Source organism: Pseudonaja textilis, chromosome Z (genome assembly GCF_049901715.1).
Source record: "Pseudonaja textilis isolate UNSWEBS1 chromosome Z, rPseTex1.2, whole genome shotgun sequence".
Classification (NCBI taxonomy): domain Eukaryota; kingdom Metazoa; phylum Chordata; class Lepidosauria; order Squamata; family Elapidae; genus Pseudonaja; species Pseudonaja textilis.
Window position 1 is genome coordinate 96,922,595 of NC_142008.1, and position 19,801 is coordinate 96,942,395.

Here is a 19,801-nt window from a genome sequence, read left to right on the forward strand (position 1 = left end):
ATGGCTGCATACACACACACACACACGCACACACACCACGGTTATGTGATTATATTTTGGGCACTTGGCAACCAGCCTTAATGGCTGTTTGCAGTATCCTGTAATCATGGGACCATGATATGCAATGTTTTTTCCCCATCTCTGGCATTTACTTGTTTTCTGGCAAAAAGTGACCTCTGGGAAAATTGAATTCACTTGATGACCATGGTGCTTCTTTAACAATCATCATACAAATCTCTGTAACTTTGAATCCAGTCATGTACCGCTTCAATTTATGACCATAATTCCAGGCTCAATTATGATTTTAAGTAAAGTTCTACTTGTAAAATGAAAGATTGCTAAATACTTATTGTTTTAAACTGATTTTCATGAGAGAATATCTAGTCTGAAAGACTAGAAAATAAGCACCTCAGATTTTAAAAACGACTCTCCCACACTAGAACTTTCCAAACTCTTTTTAATTAGACATGCCATTGATTGTTCAAGCTACAGTACAAGGACATAGGCCAATTAATATGAACATAAAAGATGGAGTAGAAACTCAGGACCGGACCTGCCGGAAGAGGCAAATGAAAGCAGGTTGATCTGCACTTGGGAAAGACAAAACGTTAAAGACACTCAAGCACACAGAGAGGGACAGACTCACACAGAGGACATTTACTCGACTGTGTATGATTGAATTTTTTAAGTGCAGGTCACAGGGAAAACAACATTCTTCCCTGCATGCAGCAGTCATCACATCACTGTATCAAACAGCAAAATAAAAGGATCCAAATTGAACCCTACAAGCTAAAAGAGCTCCTTGGCCCCCAACATAATATGGGAATCTCATGGAAATAAATTTTTCCAGGTCTTTTCCTATTAAGCTTAGTGTAACACTCAACACAATTTTACCCAAACACACCAATCCACAATATCTCACAGCAAATTTGGAAGTCAAAGTACTTTCCAGGAATTCAGTGAGTCATGCCATCCCTTTCAAAAACACATAAATGTTATGCTGGGTTAATAAACAAGCCAAGAGAGAGATGTCAAAAATTGTACCAAGAGACACAGATCAGCAGTGATTGATATTCTACAGCCCACAGTGCTAGAAACAAAGCCTTCCTTCCTAATGATCTGTGAAGAAAGACTCAGTTTAACAGCAAAAACAAAAACCCATAAAGCTATGTAAACTTTTGGCTGTCCTGCCTTGTCCTGCAATTTTCCATTAATGCTGTAGAGAGCAGTACAATGTTGGAGGTACAATTTTTTTAATGTTGAGAAAGCTCTGATCAATGTATATAAAGTATAAAGTCACAGGAGATGGTCCTGGGCCCACAGCCTGGCACAGGTCAAATATATCAGCATCATAAACGTGTGATAATTTCCGGTCACCTTTCCCCATTTATGGAGTGCTTTGGAATAAGGAATGGGGAATAAAACAAAGAATGCATAAACTAGAGAAATAATCATAAGAGTGTGAGTAAACTGAGCTAAATCCTAATCTGAGTAGTGGTCCATCCAGTGCTCAATGAACTATAGAACTGTGAAGTACCCAGTGGTTTCATGTGTATGGCTCCTGGGCTATTGTTGTATAATGACTTGAAAACTAGGTAGGTACAGGCAGAGATCTTTTCCTTCTTCCTTTGATCTGTCCATTAGAAACAAAAGTCAGGTGCCCAGAATTCACATCATCCTATACCCTTGCTGTTTTGCTTTATTTTGTTTCTACAGGAGAAAAAGAAAACACACTTGTTTCTTCTCTAGCTACTCTATCAAGCAGCCTATACTTGCTTTCAATTTTCATAATGTCCTATGTCTGTCATACTCAGTCTCCCCTTCACTCAGTACAATCAAACCTCTGACAGACCCTGCCCTGAGCTACAAAGAGCTATTAGAGGAATCCACACTCTTTCACTTGAAAGTATTAAAATGTCTCCTCCACAGGCCTCCGTTTAAATTATTGCTTCAAATGCTAAGGAAACTAGCAGAGCAGAAGGGAAACATACCTTGTGCTAAAGAGTAAGTAAGGAAGATAAATCACACAAAACAGTGGGATAAGTAAGGGGAAAGCCCAAGAGATTCTTTCTTAAGGCATTCTGCCTGAAGAGATCCTGGTTTTGCCCAGGCAGAGGTAACACATAGACAACAAAAATCTGGCATTTAAGGATGGAGGAAACATCACTCCGATTGATGTCAAATTTCCACCAATGCCTTAAGAAGAGCTCTCTTCGGACAGTTGTTGCAAATCCTATTTGCTTCCAGAGGCAGAACTTCTAACCTAATTGGGCCATACTTCATCAAAGGTACACAGCTTGAGACAGCATCCAACTCCTTTCGAAGGAATGTGGTGTACAATTTAAAAAACAAACAAACGTATGAAAACAATCACCCCAGAAGATCTAGTAGCCAGAAGACCCAAATCTTCATGCCCCTAACTTCTTCATGCGAACAAGTAATTGCTCCAATGCCTCCTATCCCAGGATAGTATCCTCCAGCATACATTGCTGCTGGGTGGAGCAATCTGATTGACTAGCCTTATCACTTCTGCTCTGCTCATCAAGATCCAAATGAGATTAAAGTGCTTCATAATGCCAACTTCACTTGTGACAATCCAAGGGTCCATTAGTCTGCCTAACCCGCAGGCAGCAGTGCAAGCATGGTAGGTGGACATGGGTTGTCTTTCTTAAGAGTGCTGCTTTGGAAGTGAATAGCACAACATCTAAGAGACGGTGTCCCCTTCCTTCATAAGCTGCTGGTATTCCAGGGTTACATGCCTTGATCACTTTGTGCTTATCTAGCAAGAGATCCTTGCTGTCTATTCCTCCACTTTGGGAGATGGTGGGAAGGCACCGCTGCTCTTGCAAATGCTAGCAGCTACCACAAGACTGCACTGTCCATATTGCTGAATCCTGGCTCTGTCCTCAGCTTCCAGTAGGTATTGTTGCTTACCCAAGATTCCTTGCCATTGGCATCCATTTGCCTTCTGTCAGGAAAAAAAAAAAGGAAGGAAACCCATCAGCAATTAGGCTTGGCAAAAGGAGAATCTTTAAAACAGGATTGGGAAATTTTATAACACCGCATCTGCTACAGAAACATAATGTACTCATCTCTACCCAACAAATCCAGAGTGAGGAATGCTGTGAATTACAAATCCAGCCAGTTCTAAAGGCCACATAGTCTTCATTCCTTTTTACATCCTCTCAGAGCTAGAGAACTAGAAGGTTAACAAACTTTAACTCACCGTATATGTAGCTGATGAAAAAAAAATATTGAAAAAAAGATTACAACAGGAAATTCTGCCTAACCACAACTTAATGGTTTTTAAGTACCGATCGCGTGTTTTAAAATCAATATTTGCAGTTTTAAGGATGAGCTTATTTGCTTCTTTTTCACAATGAAAATTACAGTTTTCTGGATATTGAACTTTCTTTGATATTAGAATGTAATTACACAGTGAATATGCGTAAGACAGAGTTATGGAATAGAAGTAGCACAGATTTGCTATACATATTTAATATTTGGGGTCTTCAGATTTCTAATCATATTAAGGTATCGCTATACAAGGCCTTGATTACAGGCTGTTTTTGCTTTGTTTAGATACAATTTGATTCTATCTCTAGTGCAATCTATTGTGTTTGTTGCCTTTATTTCTAGACAATTATTCCAGCCACACTTCTCTCCCCTACAAATATAAAATTGTTTTTGCATGCATCTGATGAAGTGATCCATAGGACCATGTTTTCATGCAATTTGAAATATATTAGTTTTTTAGACATTGTATACCCTTATGTTTGCAGAATAAGTTTGCAAACAAAACCTTTTAAAGCATTATGTCAGAAATATCCTTTCAGAGATTAAAAACATGTAGCTCGTCCCTATCTCTTTGGAAGGGGAGGGGGGAGAAGGAGCTTAAAGGGCAAAACAGATGCCTTAAGTTTGCAGACACCACTCTATCTCCCCATTCACCCCATTTCAAGTCTGGCCAAACCCTTTTTGGAGGGCAACTTTTGATGTGACATATATAAAATGGCCTTTGAGCCAATAGAATAAGGAACTGAACTTATTCCAGCACTAAAGCTACTACATATAGTCCTCAGCATACAACTGGACACTTAATGACCATTTGAGGTTCTGATGGAACCCATCTGGGGATTATTTAAGATCCAGTTCCAACAGTGCCCCCTCTCCGTTTGATATCATAACTGCACTTTAGGCAACTGGGCTGCATTTATGGCCATTGGCAACATCTCAGGGTCATAATGACTGTGTTTTCTGAGTGTTGCCAATAAAACCGACATTTACATTCAGCAAAACTGAGCCCACAGCAAGCCACTGGTTTGCTTAATGACCACAGATTAGCTTAATGACCATGGTGATTTGCTTAACAACCACTGGAATAAAGGTTATAAAATCGGGTTGGTCACATGACTGGCCTTCTGTACAATAAAGGTTATAAAATCGGGTTGGTCACATGACTGGCCTTCTGTACAACCATTATTAGTTATGGTCTTCATGTAGAGGCTCTATTATGTTCAAACTTTAAGACCGGTTTTCATCATATTCGGTTTTTTGGAAGAAAAATAACAAAAAGTAGGTGCTATGCTGCACTTGTGGCCAAGAAACCCAAATTAAAGCAAAGAAGGAAGCACCTGAAAAAGCGTGCCTGGTGGAAAATATTGTTATCATCCATCACACGACGCCGATCTCGCTGCAGCTGCTCAATCCGACGTTTTTGAGACTCTGCAGCCTGCACATTTCCCTCTTCCAGATACCTGGAGGAAGCCATCAAATTCAGAGACACTGCTTTTAATTCACACAATATGCAGGAGATTGGGATTATCACACACCTTTAAAGTCACTCAAGGGTTGTCTTAATGCTCATTCTTACTTTGTTTGTGTATCCATTTTATAATTGATGCTGGCAATTCTGTAATTGCCAGAATGTAAATTACCTTGAGTACCTTATCAGTGGAAAGGTAGGATAATATTAATGCATCTTTTTAAAAAAGGGAAAATAAAGGAAAATTTCTATCAATCTCTTCCTGGCCCTTACCGTTGGTCAGGCCTCAACCTTGTGTCTGTAGATGGAAGGAGGCGTTTCAGCTCTGGAGTTAGTTCATTCAGTTCCAGTGCAAATTGAGTGAAACCATAATTCTTCTCTTGGTCTCGAGGCATGAGATCTAGAAGACAGAGAGAGAGATACAGATAGGCAGACAGACATTCCTGTTAATAAACTATCACTGGGTCAGGAAGGAATGTGTTAGGTCTACTCATATTCCTTAGAGACACCACAATAATTGACACCTGTATTGGAAATAAGTCTGAAATGAAAGTGAGATTGGCTCTTCCAAAATTGGTTAAGAAAAAAGTATAGGAGTAAACATTCTTATTTCCTGATCAAAATTGGGCATAGCATTGCTTTAATAAATTTTATTATTTTATTTTGTTCTTGCCCCAATTTGAAAAGTTTATTTCTTGCTCTCCAATCATTTCCATTTATTTGTGTTTTTCCTGTGCTTCTCAGCCTGATTTTGATTTAAATTCTAAATAGTCCTTTATCACACTTATTTATTTCAATATTTTATTTATTTATGTTTATAGTTTTAAACTGCCCATCTTTTTCAAAAGGGGATAAATATTTGAACAGTATTGGTTATATTATATAATTGATGAATTAAAATCTTCATTTGAGGCTTTTCTCCAAAATTAGGATAAGGGCTTCCTGAAATTATAAGAAAAGGAGACTAAGATACAAAACCCACAAAAGATAGAGAAGCAAAAATGAAAATTATCGGAAAGCCAAATAATACACAATGACCAACAAGGCACAAAAAATGTACAAGACTAATACGATATAACTTCTTGATTTAAAAAAATAGTATATCTTAAAGCTGAGCGCCCACTAAATTGGAATGAGGTATTTCATACTCACACATGAGATTACTGTATAAAATAATATTTTATTTTAATCATAATAAGACTTAGCAAAGTAGCACTTAATCCTATATGGGTAATAATGGGGAAAAGAGAAGAATCTATAAATGGCCATAATTAATAGTGATGACTGTCAACATTCTAAGCTGGAGATAAAAGACAGTTTTGCTCCTCGGCACTCATAATTAAAAGGGTGCTGGGTTCAAGTGATTATTTTAGATCAGGGGTCTCCAACCTTGGCAATTTTAAGCCTGGAGGAGTTCAACTCCCAGCTTTGCTGCCCGGGGAATTCTGGGAGTTGAAGGCTTAAAGTTGCCAAAGTTGGAGACCCTTGTCTTAGATAACCAGTTGAAGAAAGTATCCAATTTTAACTGAGTTCTAGAAATATGCTGCTTCTGAATTATTTCCTCAAAAGTGTATAAGTGGGAGTGATGAGGCTGGACTTCAGAATGAGCTGAAGAGTCAATAAAAGTTGTCTTATAATCAAGACAGGATCTGAAAACCAAAACTTAATTTGGCTGTTTTTACTTTCTCTTTCTACTTTCACTTGCTTCTTGCCTATCCTAGGGTGTTCAAAATCTCACGCTTTGCTATTACTTGTACCTAGGATCATTTTCATCATCCTCTAGACTCAAGATACAGTTATGCTTCATTTTCACAGCTTTCTTCAATGCTAGCCATTGACTTCAAATTATAAGTCTACATCTATGCTGTAAAGCAATTTCTTCTCGCCATTTGCCAATGATTGATTTTTTACTGGTTTCAAAGCTGCAGCAGAGTATTTCATTGTAAGAATAAACCTTTTGCATCTACTTCTTCATCAAATTTCTCCTCCAATACAAAATACCGCTTTATCTCATAAAAATTCCTTTGAAGTCTTATTTGCGAAAATGTTCCCCTCTCTCTGAATTGGATATGTCAAGTTGTTTCCAATATTTTGTGCATAAATTATCTATGGATGGATGAGCAGAAACATGGTCTAGAATAAGGAGAACCTGTTGATGTCAAGGTCCACCAATAATCCTTTCTGCAGGATCATACCATTTTTATAGGAAGCCAAGAACATGATCTGAAGAAATAAGATATTTTACTGCTAAAAGCAAATTTAATTACAACAGAATATTTCTACAAAGGCTAAAAATCTAGATCTCTACAAATATATGCTCCAAAGTTTAAAATCCTGGATCTTTTTTAACATTCTTTGGTTGCTTATATTAAAGGCCATTTTTTTATGCTGGCTAGATAATTGCACTCAGTTTGTACAGTATTTATAAATCAGTCGTGTATTATTCTAGGCATTTTCTTCCTCTTCTTGCTATCTCTTAGTCTTCACGACTGCTATCTTGTTTTCAGGTAATATTTCTAGTCCTTCAATTGGAAATTGTCTAGCTTGTGGTACAAAGTGATTGAAGTACCAGTCATAAAAAAAGTGCTGATATAACACTGGACAACCATTTTTTTTCAATGTTTTGCTTCCTGAAAATTTTTTCGTGATTATGCCAGACTCCTTCAAACTGAACATACTCATTTCATAATGATTATGTCACGTAAAAATCTTGAGAAATATGAAATTAATTTTAATAGCTATAATGTATTTATTCAGATAATGTTTTTTATACATTGTGTGGATTCAATAGGAATAAAAAGATTTTGCTGCTGATTTTTAAAATAAATATTTAGTTATTCAAATACCAACAATTAAGTTACCCACTTAAATTTGGTTTATTTCATTTCTTAATAAATGTTTATATTCCTCCTCTCTTGACGGAACTAGAGACCAGTTAACTAGACAGTGGAATACTCTCATTTATTCTACAACAGAACACCAGACTCTTTGCTACCGTCTGTTTATGGGAGATTTCAATGCAGGACTTGGTTCTAACAACAGTACCCCTTTTTTCTCCCCAATTTAAAGAAACCAAAGGTTTACTTTCTCCAATGTTCTAGAAACTTGGAAGATCCTAAACTAAATGTTGTTTTATTTATACTATCTAGTGAGACATTTATCTCAATCATGACTAATTGGGGCTCCATTTTTTGAGTAGTTTGGAAAATACCAAGGGAGGGAAGAAGGAATGACAGTATTGCATTACAAGCTCCGTCCCTTTTGTTCATGCATTGTGATGTTGCACAAATGTACAGAGAAGGCAGAGATTGCTTCATAATATGCTTTTGTTGTTTTGATGACGTACAAGATGGGAAGATCACTCTGCAGTGTTTGTGTATCTACAGCATGTATTAACTTATCCTTATTTATTTAGTAAATGTGTAGACTGCCCATCTCATATATATGTCTCTGGGCAGCACAATTACTGAAAAATAGAATAAAAACAACTACATGTCTTTTCTGTGTTTTCCCACTGCACTGTTTAAAAGCAATTATCTGAAAGCTGCAATCTGGGGAGGCCTCAGGTTCTAATTCTGTAATGCCAGAACTTCTGAATAATACTTGATTGCCCACCTTAACTGTTTTATTCTGTCAAATTAACAATGAGACTTATGCTAATATGATGGTCTCTAGCAATTATCATACCAACTTCTAAAAAGTAATTTCAATTATTTTGAATAAATTACTTCCAATTACGTGCTCGTGAAATCTATTCTTGGTTTCTGGCACATGATATACTAGTTATCTTAATGGAGAACCACTTTCCTGGAAAAACTGGAAGTTGAAGATATGCTGTGCCCAGAGCAAGCTAGTTTAGTAGAGGCACATCAACACTTGATTATTTTTTTGTCTCAAGCTACCAAGCAACTTAAAACATCAGTCCTTATGGATTTAAAGACTGTCTTTGATTCCTTCCCAAAGGGAATTTCATGGCCTAAATTTAGTATTGTTTCCACCGATACAGAGATTAACAGATTTAATCTCTCTTCATCTAGAGTCTACTTTACAGTGTGATGTCAAAAAGAATAAAATTTGACTAATCCCATGCTCGTCATAGAAGGGTTTGCAGGACTACTTTCTTGCTCCAATTTGTATTTAAATGATTTGCTAAATAATTTTCAATTATCCCCCACTGATGACATTGACATCTCAATGACACCTATATACAGCTGATGCCACCTTTTTTATTATTATATTGACCACTGGGAGGGGGGGCAGGAAAATACCTTGCACAAGATATATGTAGGCTATGTAAAAGGGGGGAAAGGATCAAAAACTCATAACATGAGAACATCAATGATACAACAACTGTACTTATTTGAGACCTATGTAGAAAGATGGGCCGTAAATACAATTTTTAAATGGACTTTATTTCTCTAACTGATATGTTTAAAATAGGCTCCCTTAAGCTAGTGCACAGACTATGAACTAGGAATGGGGTGGGGGGGCGGGTCTTACCCAAAGCATATGCAAAGCAGTACATTAGAGAAAAGAAAATCACAACATATCTGACAGATACCCCTCACCCTGTTTGGCATTTCCCAACAAAGGAATGGCACACACTTCCAAACAATTGCAAAGATAAGCACATACAAATGTGTATACTAGGTTATGAAGTTACTTAAAAGATATATATTGTGCATCTGATTATATTAGATTTAATTCATATTTAATTTTTTTGCCATTCTGTTAATTTGGTTTATAAGATGCTAACACATTAAAGATTGACTTCCCTGGATCCTGCATTGTACAAATGGGCTGAAAATGCAGATATCTCACAAACCTATGAAGTCTGGGGATTCTAGAAACTGTTAGTGAAACTGATCTGAAGCTTGCTAAATTAGGTAAAATCTGGTCTATGGATAAACAAACAATCCTATATAAGCAGCTGATACTCCCCCACTGCTCAGAAAACCTTAGTAGAATTGATTTCTTACTGGACTTCCAGAGGCACTTTCCAACAGGAGGCACGCCACGATACAACCCTTCATGCCACTTCCCGAAAAGTCGATGGATAACCTTGCCATTATGGCTGAGAATGGCACCCTGCACCTCATTGACCCCGGAACCCCAGTAACGTGCCTGCCAAAAAGAGAAGTTAAGGTAGATAGGCTTCCTACCAGCTTTCTGTTCATCTGGTGGGAAGCCAAGGAGATGTCTGAGAAGATACAATGAAGATGGAAAGAAAGGGACAAACCTGAGGCTCAAAAGGAGAGAAATCAAATACAAAAAGGAAAAGGATGAAGCTTGATGACTACAAAAAAAACAACATAGGAGATGAGTATAGAATGAAAGCATTATCATATTGATTAAGAGTATCAGTCAAGAAATTAAAGGAGAAGGAAGCAAGTACCACAAACCAGGACAACAAAACACAGGAAGATATATCAAGGCAGAAGGGGTATTTAAAATTCTACATCAGAGAGAACAGGCCATAGCTCAGTGACAGTGCACCAGCTTTGTATTTAAAGTTTAAGTTTAATTCACAGCATTTCCAGATGGATCAATCTCAGATTCCAGAGAACTAGTAAGGCTGAAGACAATATTCAGCCAGATGGAAAAAAACAATCTACTATAGCTTGATATTCAATAGCCTCAGAGTTGACATTCCTGAATTTAAAAACAGGGTGAAGAACCAGAAAGAGGAGTTAAGCAGAGACCAAAGAAAAACAGGATATGGCAGGAGTGAGGCAGATCAGATCCATATTAGAACTTACTTTGCAGAAAGTAAGCTTGCAGTGGTATCTGCTGTCTCTCGTGTTTCGAATCAACACCTCACCATAATGCTCAATCCAACGCTGTCCACTCAGGATATTGTGAATGCAAGAAGTCACCTTGTTCCATTCATAGTGATCCCCAAACCTTTTAAAGGGAGAATAAAAACCATAAATGGGTGCCAGAAGTGACAGGGTTTTTTGGGGGGTGGGGGTGGGGTAATGTGGGTGAGAGAAGGATCAAGGAGGATGGAACAAACAGGCTTTGTGGCTCACCTGGGCAGCTGGACATTCACTGTACCAACTGGAATTATCTCAAGGGATTTACCCCAGAACTTATTTTTCCACTTCATATCTAAACAAAGGAAAAAGAAACGAAGTATGAAGTCACAATAACTATTACTTTAGGATTTGCATAAAATTAAATCGGGGTATGTAGTTTATTGCAATTGGGCCTACAACTGAGGTTCACCAAACTTACTGGGACTAACAATCCAAAAATTCCCGATCAATTGTGTTTCCAACAAATCAATTTTATAAGCTGTGTGATCAATATGACACTATTCTGATGTTTCAGGCTACAACTCCCATCATATGGGATGTTATTTCTTAAAAACAGATAAAATTAATCTCTTGGACTTTGTACAGATCTAGTTCTAGGAAAGAAGTTGACAAGTAATACTATTGTTTGTTTTAATCAAAAGAGTAGTCAATACTATTTTAATTAGAACAAATTCTACCCATTTTCCAACCGTGAATAAGCTTTTTGCCTCACCTTGCCAGAAAATGAAATTTTCAGACTCTGCATGGCAGGCAGAGATAGGGGGATGATGGCTCACCTGCAGTTGGAGTGGGACAGACAAAAGAGGACAAAAAAGTCTAAATCATTGTGGCTATCTGAATAATATTGATGTTGTTCATACAGATATTTCAAAATTATAGCTTTTACTTTAATTTAATTTTACTAATTATAAAGTATTAAAATTCACAGAGCATCATAAACACTCTCACAAAATAGACTGCATGGAAGGGCTATTCTTGCTTATTCTTAAAACCACTTCCACAATGCCCATGGATAGACATAAAAGACTAATTTGTTAGAAAGGAAATTGTTCCCTACTTTCCAATTATTTTTCTTTCAAAGATTATAAAAATAAACAGAAGTCTCAACGGACAGAGGTGTGAGTTTATTGGCATACTGGCATACATACTTATATTCTGATTCTAATCTGCATTCCAAGTTGACAAAAAAATATATGGGCAAGTAGATTTCCTGCAATTTTTTCCACTGCAGCAGTCTTCAGAAGAAATAGAATGTAACTGCCATCATTCCCAGATAACCTTAGGATTTGCCGATAATGGAAAGACTTGTTACAATTGTTTTCTTTTATTGCATGTTCTCCGTTTTTACTTGACAATTCAAGATAGCTTCATTCATTCATTCATTCATTCTTCATTCATTCATTCTGTAATAGCTTCATAAACAATGACTAGGAAATACAAAGTTCAACATCTGTGTATATGGATCTATTTAAAGATCAGTTAAACTTAGATGAAGGCTGCACCAACGCTTGGGAAAACTTCCTAGAAAAAAACCCAACATTTTATTTTACTCTATGTTTAGAATTAATCTTCCTGTATAAAGGTTAAAGGGAGGAAGAGAATTAAAACAAGGTATCTAAGACATTACTAAATCTTTAGAAGTAAAATAAAAGAAAGTTAATGCTCTTTCAAAGATAGTAGATAAGACTTCAAAAATACCACTGCAAATGTAATCTGGAAGAAAAGCCCATAAAGGCGAGACCCTGAAATATTCTAAAAATATTATTCCATATCATTATTCCAAAGATAAAATATTAAGCATGGCATGTTAAATACCTTCTACATATTTAGAAATTTTAAAAAAGGTAATCAGAGAAAGGTAACAGCATATTACCACTGAGATTAACCATTCAGAATCACTGTTAGGAAAGATGGCATGATCCAAACTATTATTTCTCATGATAAACAAGTAATACGGAGGACACGTGAATTTGGAAAAACGCAGATATCCAAGGGATTGAAGATGGAGGTGTGGATATACTGGTACCGTTCTGGGGATTCAGATACTGATTCATTATGGGTCATTTTCAATGTAATGACATCTGTTATCTGAGGCAGAAAGCAGGGTAGAAATGATTAATGGCTTGTTCATTTTTGTTCTGGCTCAGTTCAGGTTCTCAAAGACACTGGTAGAAGAGCTCAACAGATGCACAATGTTCTCCATAGCCACTTCACTCCCAGTAAGATACCACGACTTGAAAATGTGTGTCTCTTAGGCAAATGTTCTTCTTTGGAAAAGGAGACTTTCTTTCTCCCATGAATCAGCTGCCAAGTCATTCCTCAGATAATGCCAAGTTCCCTTCTATTCTGATTCAGAGATTGGAAGTAAAATGTCCTTCAATTTTACCCACACTCAACCATATTTCTCTTCCTATTAGTCTTGATTTTAAAAACTGTGATTTCCCTCCTCCACTGTCATTCTATACTCTCTACTCTAGAGAGCCAAATTTGCCTTCCTATAAATTTCTCTGTTTGCTGTAATCCTTTTCCACAGATCGCTGGAAGAAAACCCTGATCCATCTTGTACATACAGTGTAAAAGTCATTGGAAAACTTGAGATCCTGTCTGAAACAGCTGCTTATGCCCAATTACCTGTTCACTTAGGAAACGAAACCCCTTGTCAGGACGGACACACTCATATGTTTCTCCCAACACAGGGTTGAATGGCTTGCTGCCAGCACGATAGTAGGTAGAGGCATAGGCAGATACAGCAAAGGCAGCTATGCAGAGCTGTTGGAAAGAAGCAGAAAATATTAGGGATGCCTGCAAAAAGGAGGCACCGTTGCAAACAGGCAGAACATTCTCAAGACACATTATTCTATCAACTGCTGAAATAAGAAATATAAGTATTTCTTATAAGATATATTTTTATTTATAGATATTTATCTATCTCAAACTGCCCTTCAAAAGCCCAGACCTGCCCATTGATGTGACAAACTTAGATCTAACCCTTGGCCATCCAGAGATGGTCCATCCCTCCTGACGTATGGAGATGCATATTACCAATCTTTCACAGGGGTCCAAACTGCAGCTGGCTGCATCCAGCAAGGCAGTGTACTCCAATTCTTCACAAAGGCGTTGCAGCATGTTGAGTGGCTCATTCAACTGCACCGGCATGGAGACCTTGGAGAGATCTTTGCCGATGTTGTTACGAAGAATGTTCCAGAGGCTGATGTCATTGGCATGGTTGTGGGAAGCTGGTAGGCAGTTCCTCCGGGTTATCCCGGGTCCCGGCCCAGGAAGATACAAAGGAAGAGGCATTGCCATACCTACACTCATCTCGGAAGAGTTCCCAATACATTGCATAGGGCCTGAGCCTAGTGGAGAGTAGAAAACAGTCAACTGAATGCTGGATCCTATCACCCACCTAACTTTAAAAAAAGTTTATTTAATTAAAAAAACAGGCATTTTTCTCAGTACTAGACCCCAGTCTCCCTTGATGGTACAAATTGCCTCAAATTGACGAGTATTCTAGTGAATCTTTTGATCATGTGAATGGCATCTGATGAATTAATTTTCCTTTATCTTTGATTATTATTACATAGATTTTTTATAAGAGGGAGGGACTGTTGTATTGTTAGGATTAAGATGGGCTATTGTGCCTAAAGAAATAAGTAATAAACGAAATAAGTAATATTCATTTTGCAAGCAAAGCATCAGTCTTGAGACACATGTATTTATAGCAATGCTTGTTGATCCAAAAAAACTACTCTAGTAGGGGAGTGAGTATCCTAGTGCATCCTCAATTCACTTTCTTATAAATGGATATTTCATATCTGACATGACTATCATGACAAAACATTCTTTTCAGTTGGTCTACCTACCTTGGCAGACAGGAATGTTCCCCAAATTCCATATAATATATGATGCTGGTCTAAAAATGCCTTTGATATTTATTCCATTTACATACTGCTAATGTACTACATATTCTTGATACAATGATAGTAACTTGATTATCATATAATCATAGCATAAACATAGCATAAAAAGAAGCATAAACTTCTTTTACTAACCTAATGGTTGTTTCCCCACATCATACTAACCTAAAAGCAAATAAGTCACGTGATAGATGACCCCAACCATAAATCTGGCTTTAAGATTAGAGGCCACAATTCTGTTTTCTTGACCCAGAAACAATTGTCAAAAATCTTGGCCACAAAAGCATATTCTGCCAGTATATGTTTCCCAATATTCCTATCAAAAAGCTCCTGAATTAAATCAAAGGATCATCTTCCTGACCTTATTCCCAACGGCGATATGATGCATATTTCAAGGAAGCAAAGAAGAAATCACTTTTGCTCCATTGTTTATCAGAGCACCTGGTATTCTAGCATTATAGAAGACCATTACTAATTAACAATGGGGTACCTCAAGATTTGTTTTGGGAACAGTACTCTTCAATATCTTCATAAATTATCTAGTTGAGGGGATAAAAAGGGAACTCATCAAAGTTCCAGGCAATACCAAACTTGCGGGGTGGGTGGGTGGGGTGTTATTGCCATAGGCTCAAGATTCAAAAGAATCTCGACCAACCTGGACATTGGGCTCTACCTAATGAGATACAATTCAGTGATACTATAATTAGGTAGGATACTATAGTTAGGTAGGGAAGACAAAAAATGTAGGATAGAATAGGCAGCCCTGGCTTAACAGTGATAACTGTGAGAGGATCGTGATGTCCTAGTGCAGGGGTCCCCAACCACCGGGCCGCGGACCGGTTCCGGTCCGTGGATCATTTGGTACCGGGCCGCAAAGAAAATAAAAATAAAATAAAAATGGCAGCTTTCTTCGCCTTCGGTGAATGCTGCTGGGATCAGGGATCAAGGACACAAATGAAAGAAGGGGAGGGAGGAAGCAACCAAAGCCTGTCCTGCTCTCCGGCTCAGGGCTTCGGTTTCCTCCGCCTCGTTCCTCTCAGTCGCTCTCGCTCCTCCACCAGCCCAGGAAGAAACTGCTTCAAAGAAGCCGGCAGGGTGGCTTTTCCTGTCGGTGCAGCTCCTAAGCGCCCATTCACCCCACCCCGCCGCAGCTTCGGCTGAGAATAATAACTATTCGCCTCTTTTACTCAGCCGAAGCTGCTCCGAAACAACCAGAAACGAAGGCAGGCAGGCAGGCAGGACGGAGCACTGGATTGAACCGCGGGCGCCGGGGGGGGGTGAGCGGGCACCGGAGGAGCTGCGCCGACAGGAAAAGCCACCTGCCGGCTCCTTTGAAGCAGTTTCTTCCTGGGCTGGTGGAGGAGCGAGAGAGCGACTGAGAGAGGAACAAGGCAGACACCTGAGGGATGAGGCTGAGGGAGGCAGGGCTGAGAGGCGGGGCTTCTCAGCCATCCTGCAGGGACTTGTCCTGAGCCTCCCTGAACTTGGTGGTTTGCTGGCAGACGTTTTATTACCCGACTAGGTAACAACATCAGATGTTATCTAGTCAGGTAATGAAATGTCTGCAAGCAAACCACCAAACTCGGACTCCGCCCCCCCCCTCCTTGAAAAAGTGTCACTCCCCCCCCTGCCCCCCCCTCCTTGAAAAAGTGTTTCTGGGTGAAACTGGTCCCTGGTACAAAAAAGGTTGGGGACCACTGTCCTAGTGGACCATTAGTTAAATATGAGTCAGCAATGTGCTGCAGCTGCCAAAAAAGCCAATGCAGTCACAGGTTGCATCAACAGATGGATACCATAAAGATCACAAGAAGTGATAGCATTAATCTATACTGCCCTCATGAGACCCATATTTTCAACCACTTCTGGACACCACAATACAAAAAAATACACCGAGACTCTAGAAAAAATGCAGAGAACAGCCACAAACATGATAAGGGACCTAAACCATAGGATATACAGTTAAGGGAAATAGTTATGTCTAGCCTAACAAAGAGAAGGATTAGAGGTGATATGGTAGCTTTCTTCAGGTATTTGAGGGGCTGCCACAGGATGGAGTGATTCCACTTATTCTCCAAAGCACCTGAGGACGGGACAAGAAGCAGTCAGTAGAAGCTTTTAAAAAGAGATCCACTCTGGAACGAAGGAGAAATTTCCTGACAGTAAGAACAATTAATCAATGGAACAGCTTGCCCCCTGGAGTTTTGGGTACTCCATCGTTGAAGATCTTCAAGAAAAATTGGACAGCAATTTGTCCAGGATGCAACAAAGTCTCCTATCTTGGGCAGGAGGAATGGACTAGAAGACGTTCAAGGTCCCTTGCAGCCCTTTGATTCTATGAACTTGGGTTATAGTGGATAAATGCATAGACTAAAACTAGTAGCCTATGAATGAACTCACCTGGATGGATAATCACTCTCTCTTAGAGCTAGGAAGTGGCAACTAGGAAATGACAGTGGCAACTATTTCTGAAAACGTTGTCAGGAAAACTATACAGATTCATTCAGGCAATGGCCAGAAGTCAAGACTTATTCAAAGGTGCGTGTACATATGTATGCATACGTGCACACACAGACACACAAATTACCAGCCTAAAGAAAGAAATCATCTAAGAATCTGCTCAGTCAAGCCAAACTCATATAACACAGCTCATCGCTTTATCTTACAATAATAACTTCTACACATCACTTGTTATGGAAGGAAAACCAGAAGGAAGAAGATATAGTAAGATCCTTTCCTATCTGCATTCATTTCTAATTTACCTTCCAATGTTTGTTTTAAACCAACCTTATTTTTGGAATCACAATTTCAACACTTCATGACGGAGTCAGGTCACAGAAAGTTCATCTTTACTTAACTTTCCATAATCTGACACTCATATGACATGTTGGAATGACAATTTGAAAAATTTCCAGCCAGCATGGCTAGTGGACTGTTATTTCTGAAAGCTGAAATCCCATTATTACTGGAAAACATGTTAATTCCCCCTGTCCTATCTTTCAACCCCAGCTCCCTATGGAGGTTTCTCCCCCTATAGGCACACACTTGCCCATTCCTTGGATCAAGTACCTTTGTGATAACGGTCAGAACTTCCTGGCATATCCACCATCTCCTCTGAGATACTGTTGGTGACTTCACTGACACAGGATTCATCATCCGTGGCCTGGAGGAGCAACAGGAGGTTACAGAGACCACAGCAAATAGGGAGCTACCAGGAAAAAGCAAAAATGGGCAAGAAGAAAGGAAGGAGGGAACAAGGTTGCTATGTTGGGAAACTGAGGCAGGACCACAAACTGAGAGGACACTGAAGGATGGATCTCCTATGGATCCATTCTTTAATAAGTTTATGACGAGGAAAATATTGCCTAGGTGAGGCAGATACTATCCTGCCTATAGCCACCAATCACACAGGAATCTCATTAACACAAGTTTTAAGCTCTAAAGAATGATTCGTAGAGAGCAAGATATTTTCTTGTCTCTATATAAAAAAGTAAAAGAGTAAGAGAACTATTTCATTTAATTCATAACCATAAAATGCTCAATATAAAAGCTGAAGACTGTGCTAAGTAAGATTGCTTCTCCTTGATACAAATTTAAATAGAGCATATATCTAATTTTCCCTAAGCATTTGTATTGGGCAGTTAGATGAGCACTGTTATTGGTTTTTTCTATGACTGGATTTTACTTATTTATTAATCAAGTTTATAGGGCTTCCCATATCACAAAAAGTGACTCCGGGCAGCCTACAACAATACAGTAAAAGCAGTAAATAAACAAGACAATAATTAGTTAAAACAATTGATAATAATTATTAAGAATTAAAAATTATAAAACCAAAGCTAAAACAGGAAAAAATAATGTATGAAGAGATACTAATAAGAGAAATACCTCATAAGTTATTATTTAGCCACAGAACTGAGGATATTTTGTCAATATTTATATCTTTTAATCCTTGAAAATCATCTAGACTAACTTGTGGGAGATGGATGACTATAAGAAAAACCATACAAATAAATAAATAATAAATGGGCTGTCTTATACCTGAAGAAGTGTGAAGGGTAAGTCAATGTTTAAAGATAAGGAACTGTAAGGGAGAATACAGGCCCTAGAACTGCCAAAATATAAAATTTAGATGACAAATGGATGATCGCAGTTCTTTCTCTGCTCAATCCAAAATGGGCATATAAAGTATTTGTATTTAAATTATGATAATTGGTATCAAATTTGGAGCTATAAACATATGTTAAAACATTTAAAAGTTACATAACCTTATGCTTCCAATATTCTTTTTTTGAAATGCTGGCTGTTTTGAGGACTTAGAGATTAAAGAGAAACACTACAGTAAAGATTGGACGTGGAGCTTCCTGAGAAGTAGGACAATACAGTCTAGAGGCCTCTGAAAGGCAGAAAAGTGCCTTCTGTTTTCTTTAGGAGCAGCATGTCCCAGAGACATAGGAATAGATCCTAATTTTATCTCAAGAATCTAGATTTATTTCCAAGTGAGAAAAGATGGTAATGTCAGGAAAAGCAAAAAGGCCTGGATTCTGCTAAGCTGGCATTTTCCAATCAAAAAAGGGAACCAGGAGGGGCAGGTGCTGAAAACAACAGGTAGGGTTTTGGGTATGTGGTGCTAACTGATTGGAGAATGGGAAGGTCAGCTGCTAGGGGAAGAGGGGAGTGGCTTGGCTCTTGACTAGTTGACAAAAGGAAGAAAGAGAAATGGGGAAAAAAATAGAGAGAAGTGATGATCACATTAATCTAAAAAAACAGAATACATTGTTATGTTATAAGAAACATGAAATCCAGAGGTGGTATTCAGCAGGTTCTGACCAGTTCTGGAGAACCAGTAGCGGAAATGTTGAGTAGTTCAGAGAACTGGCAAATACCACCTCTGACTGGAGATTTTACAGTACCCTTCCCCTGCCACGCCCACCAAGCCACGCCCACAGAACCGGTAGTAAAAAAAATTGAATTCCACCACTGATGAAGTCATCCCTTTGGCCTTAGATTAAGGCTAACCTGACCAATCATTTCTAACAAATAATAAAACAACCAGCTAAACTATAGCTGAGAGGCACTGCATATGCAATAAACTTTAGGTACTCAATTGCTAAATGTAATTGCACATTTAGGCATAAGCTATTTCTTAGCTGACAGCAGATGGGGCAAATGATTCACTAAAAACCTGTCCACACTATTGCCCTGAGCTGACCCTAAGCTCTTGCAGCTCGGTATATTATAACAAATTCAGCAAGAATTGTGCAAATAATTGCACCTCAATTTTCAACTTTCAGAAATAGAAG

The 19,801-nt window shown here is 38.3% G+C and overlaps 1 protein-coding gene across 10 annotated transcripts in view; it reads right to left on the reverse strand.

Moving 5' to 3' along the window:
- Nucleotides 1-440: 440 nt before the first annotated feature.
- OSBPL7 (oxysterol binding protein like 7) overlaps nucleotides 441-19,801 on the reverse strand; it is a 49,052-nt gene continuing 29,691 nt past the window's right edge. For all 10 annotated transcript variants that reach the window (XM_087917031.1, XM_087917030.1, XM_087917027.1 and 7 more), the window contains 10 exons: nucleotides 17,568-17,661; nucleotides 13,627-13,940; nucleotides 13,216-13,353; nucleotides 11,297-11,360; nucleotides 10,798-10,876; nucleotides 10,525-10,669; nucleotides 9,745-9,889; nucleotides 5,039-5,165; nucleotides 4,635-4,757; nucleotides 441-2,968 (listed from right to left, as the gene is read on the reverse strand). In XM_087917031.1, the coding sequence (XP_087773157.1) occupies nucleotides 2,860-2,968; nucleotides 4,635-4,757; nucleotides 5,039-5,165; nucleotides 9,745-9,889; nucleotides 10,525-10,669; nucleotides 10,798-10,876; nucleotides 11,297-11,360; nucleotides 13,216-13,353; nucleotides 13,627-13,940; nucleotides 17,568-17,661 (1,338 nt within the window). In that variant the 3' untranslated portion in view covers nucleotides 441-2,859. The remainder of the gene's footprint in view (nucleotides 2,969-4,634; nucleotides 4,758-5,038; nucleotides 5,166-9,744; nucleotides 9,890-10,524; nucleotides 10,670-10,797; nucleotides 10,877-11,296; nucleotides 11,361-13,215; nucleotides 13,354-13,626; nucleotides 13,941-17,567; nucleotides 17,662-19,801) is intronic.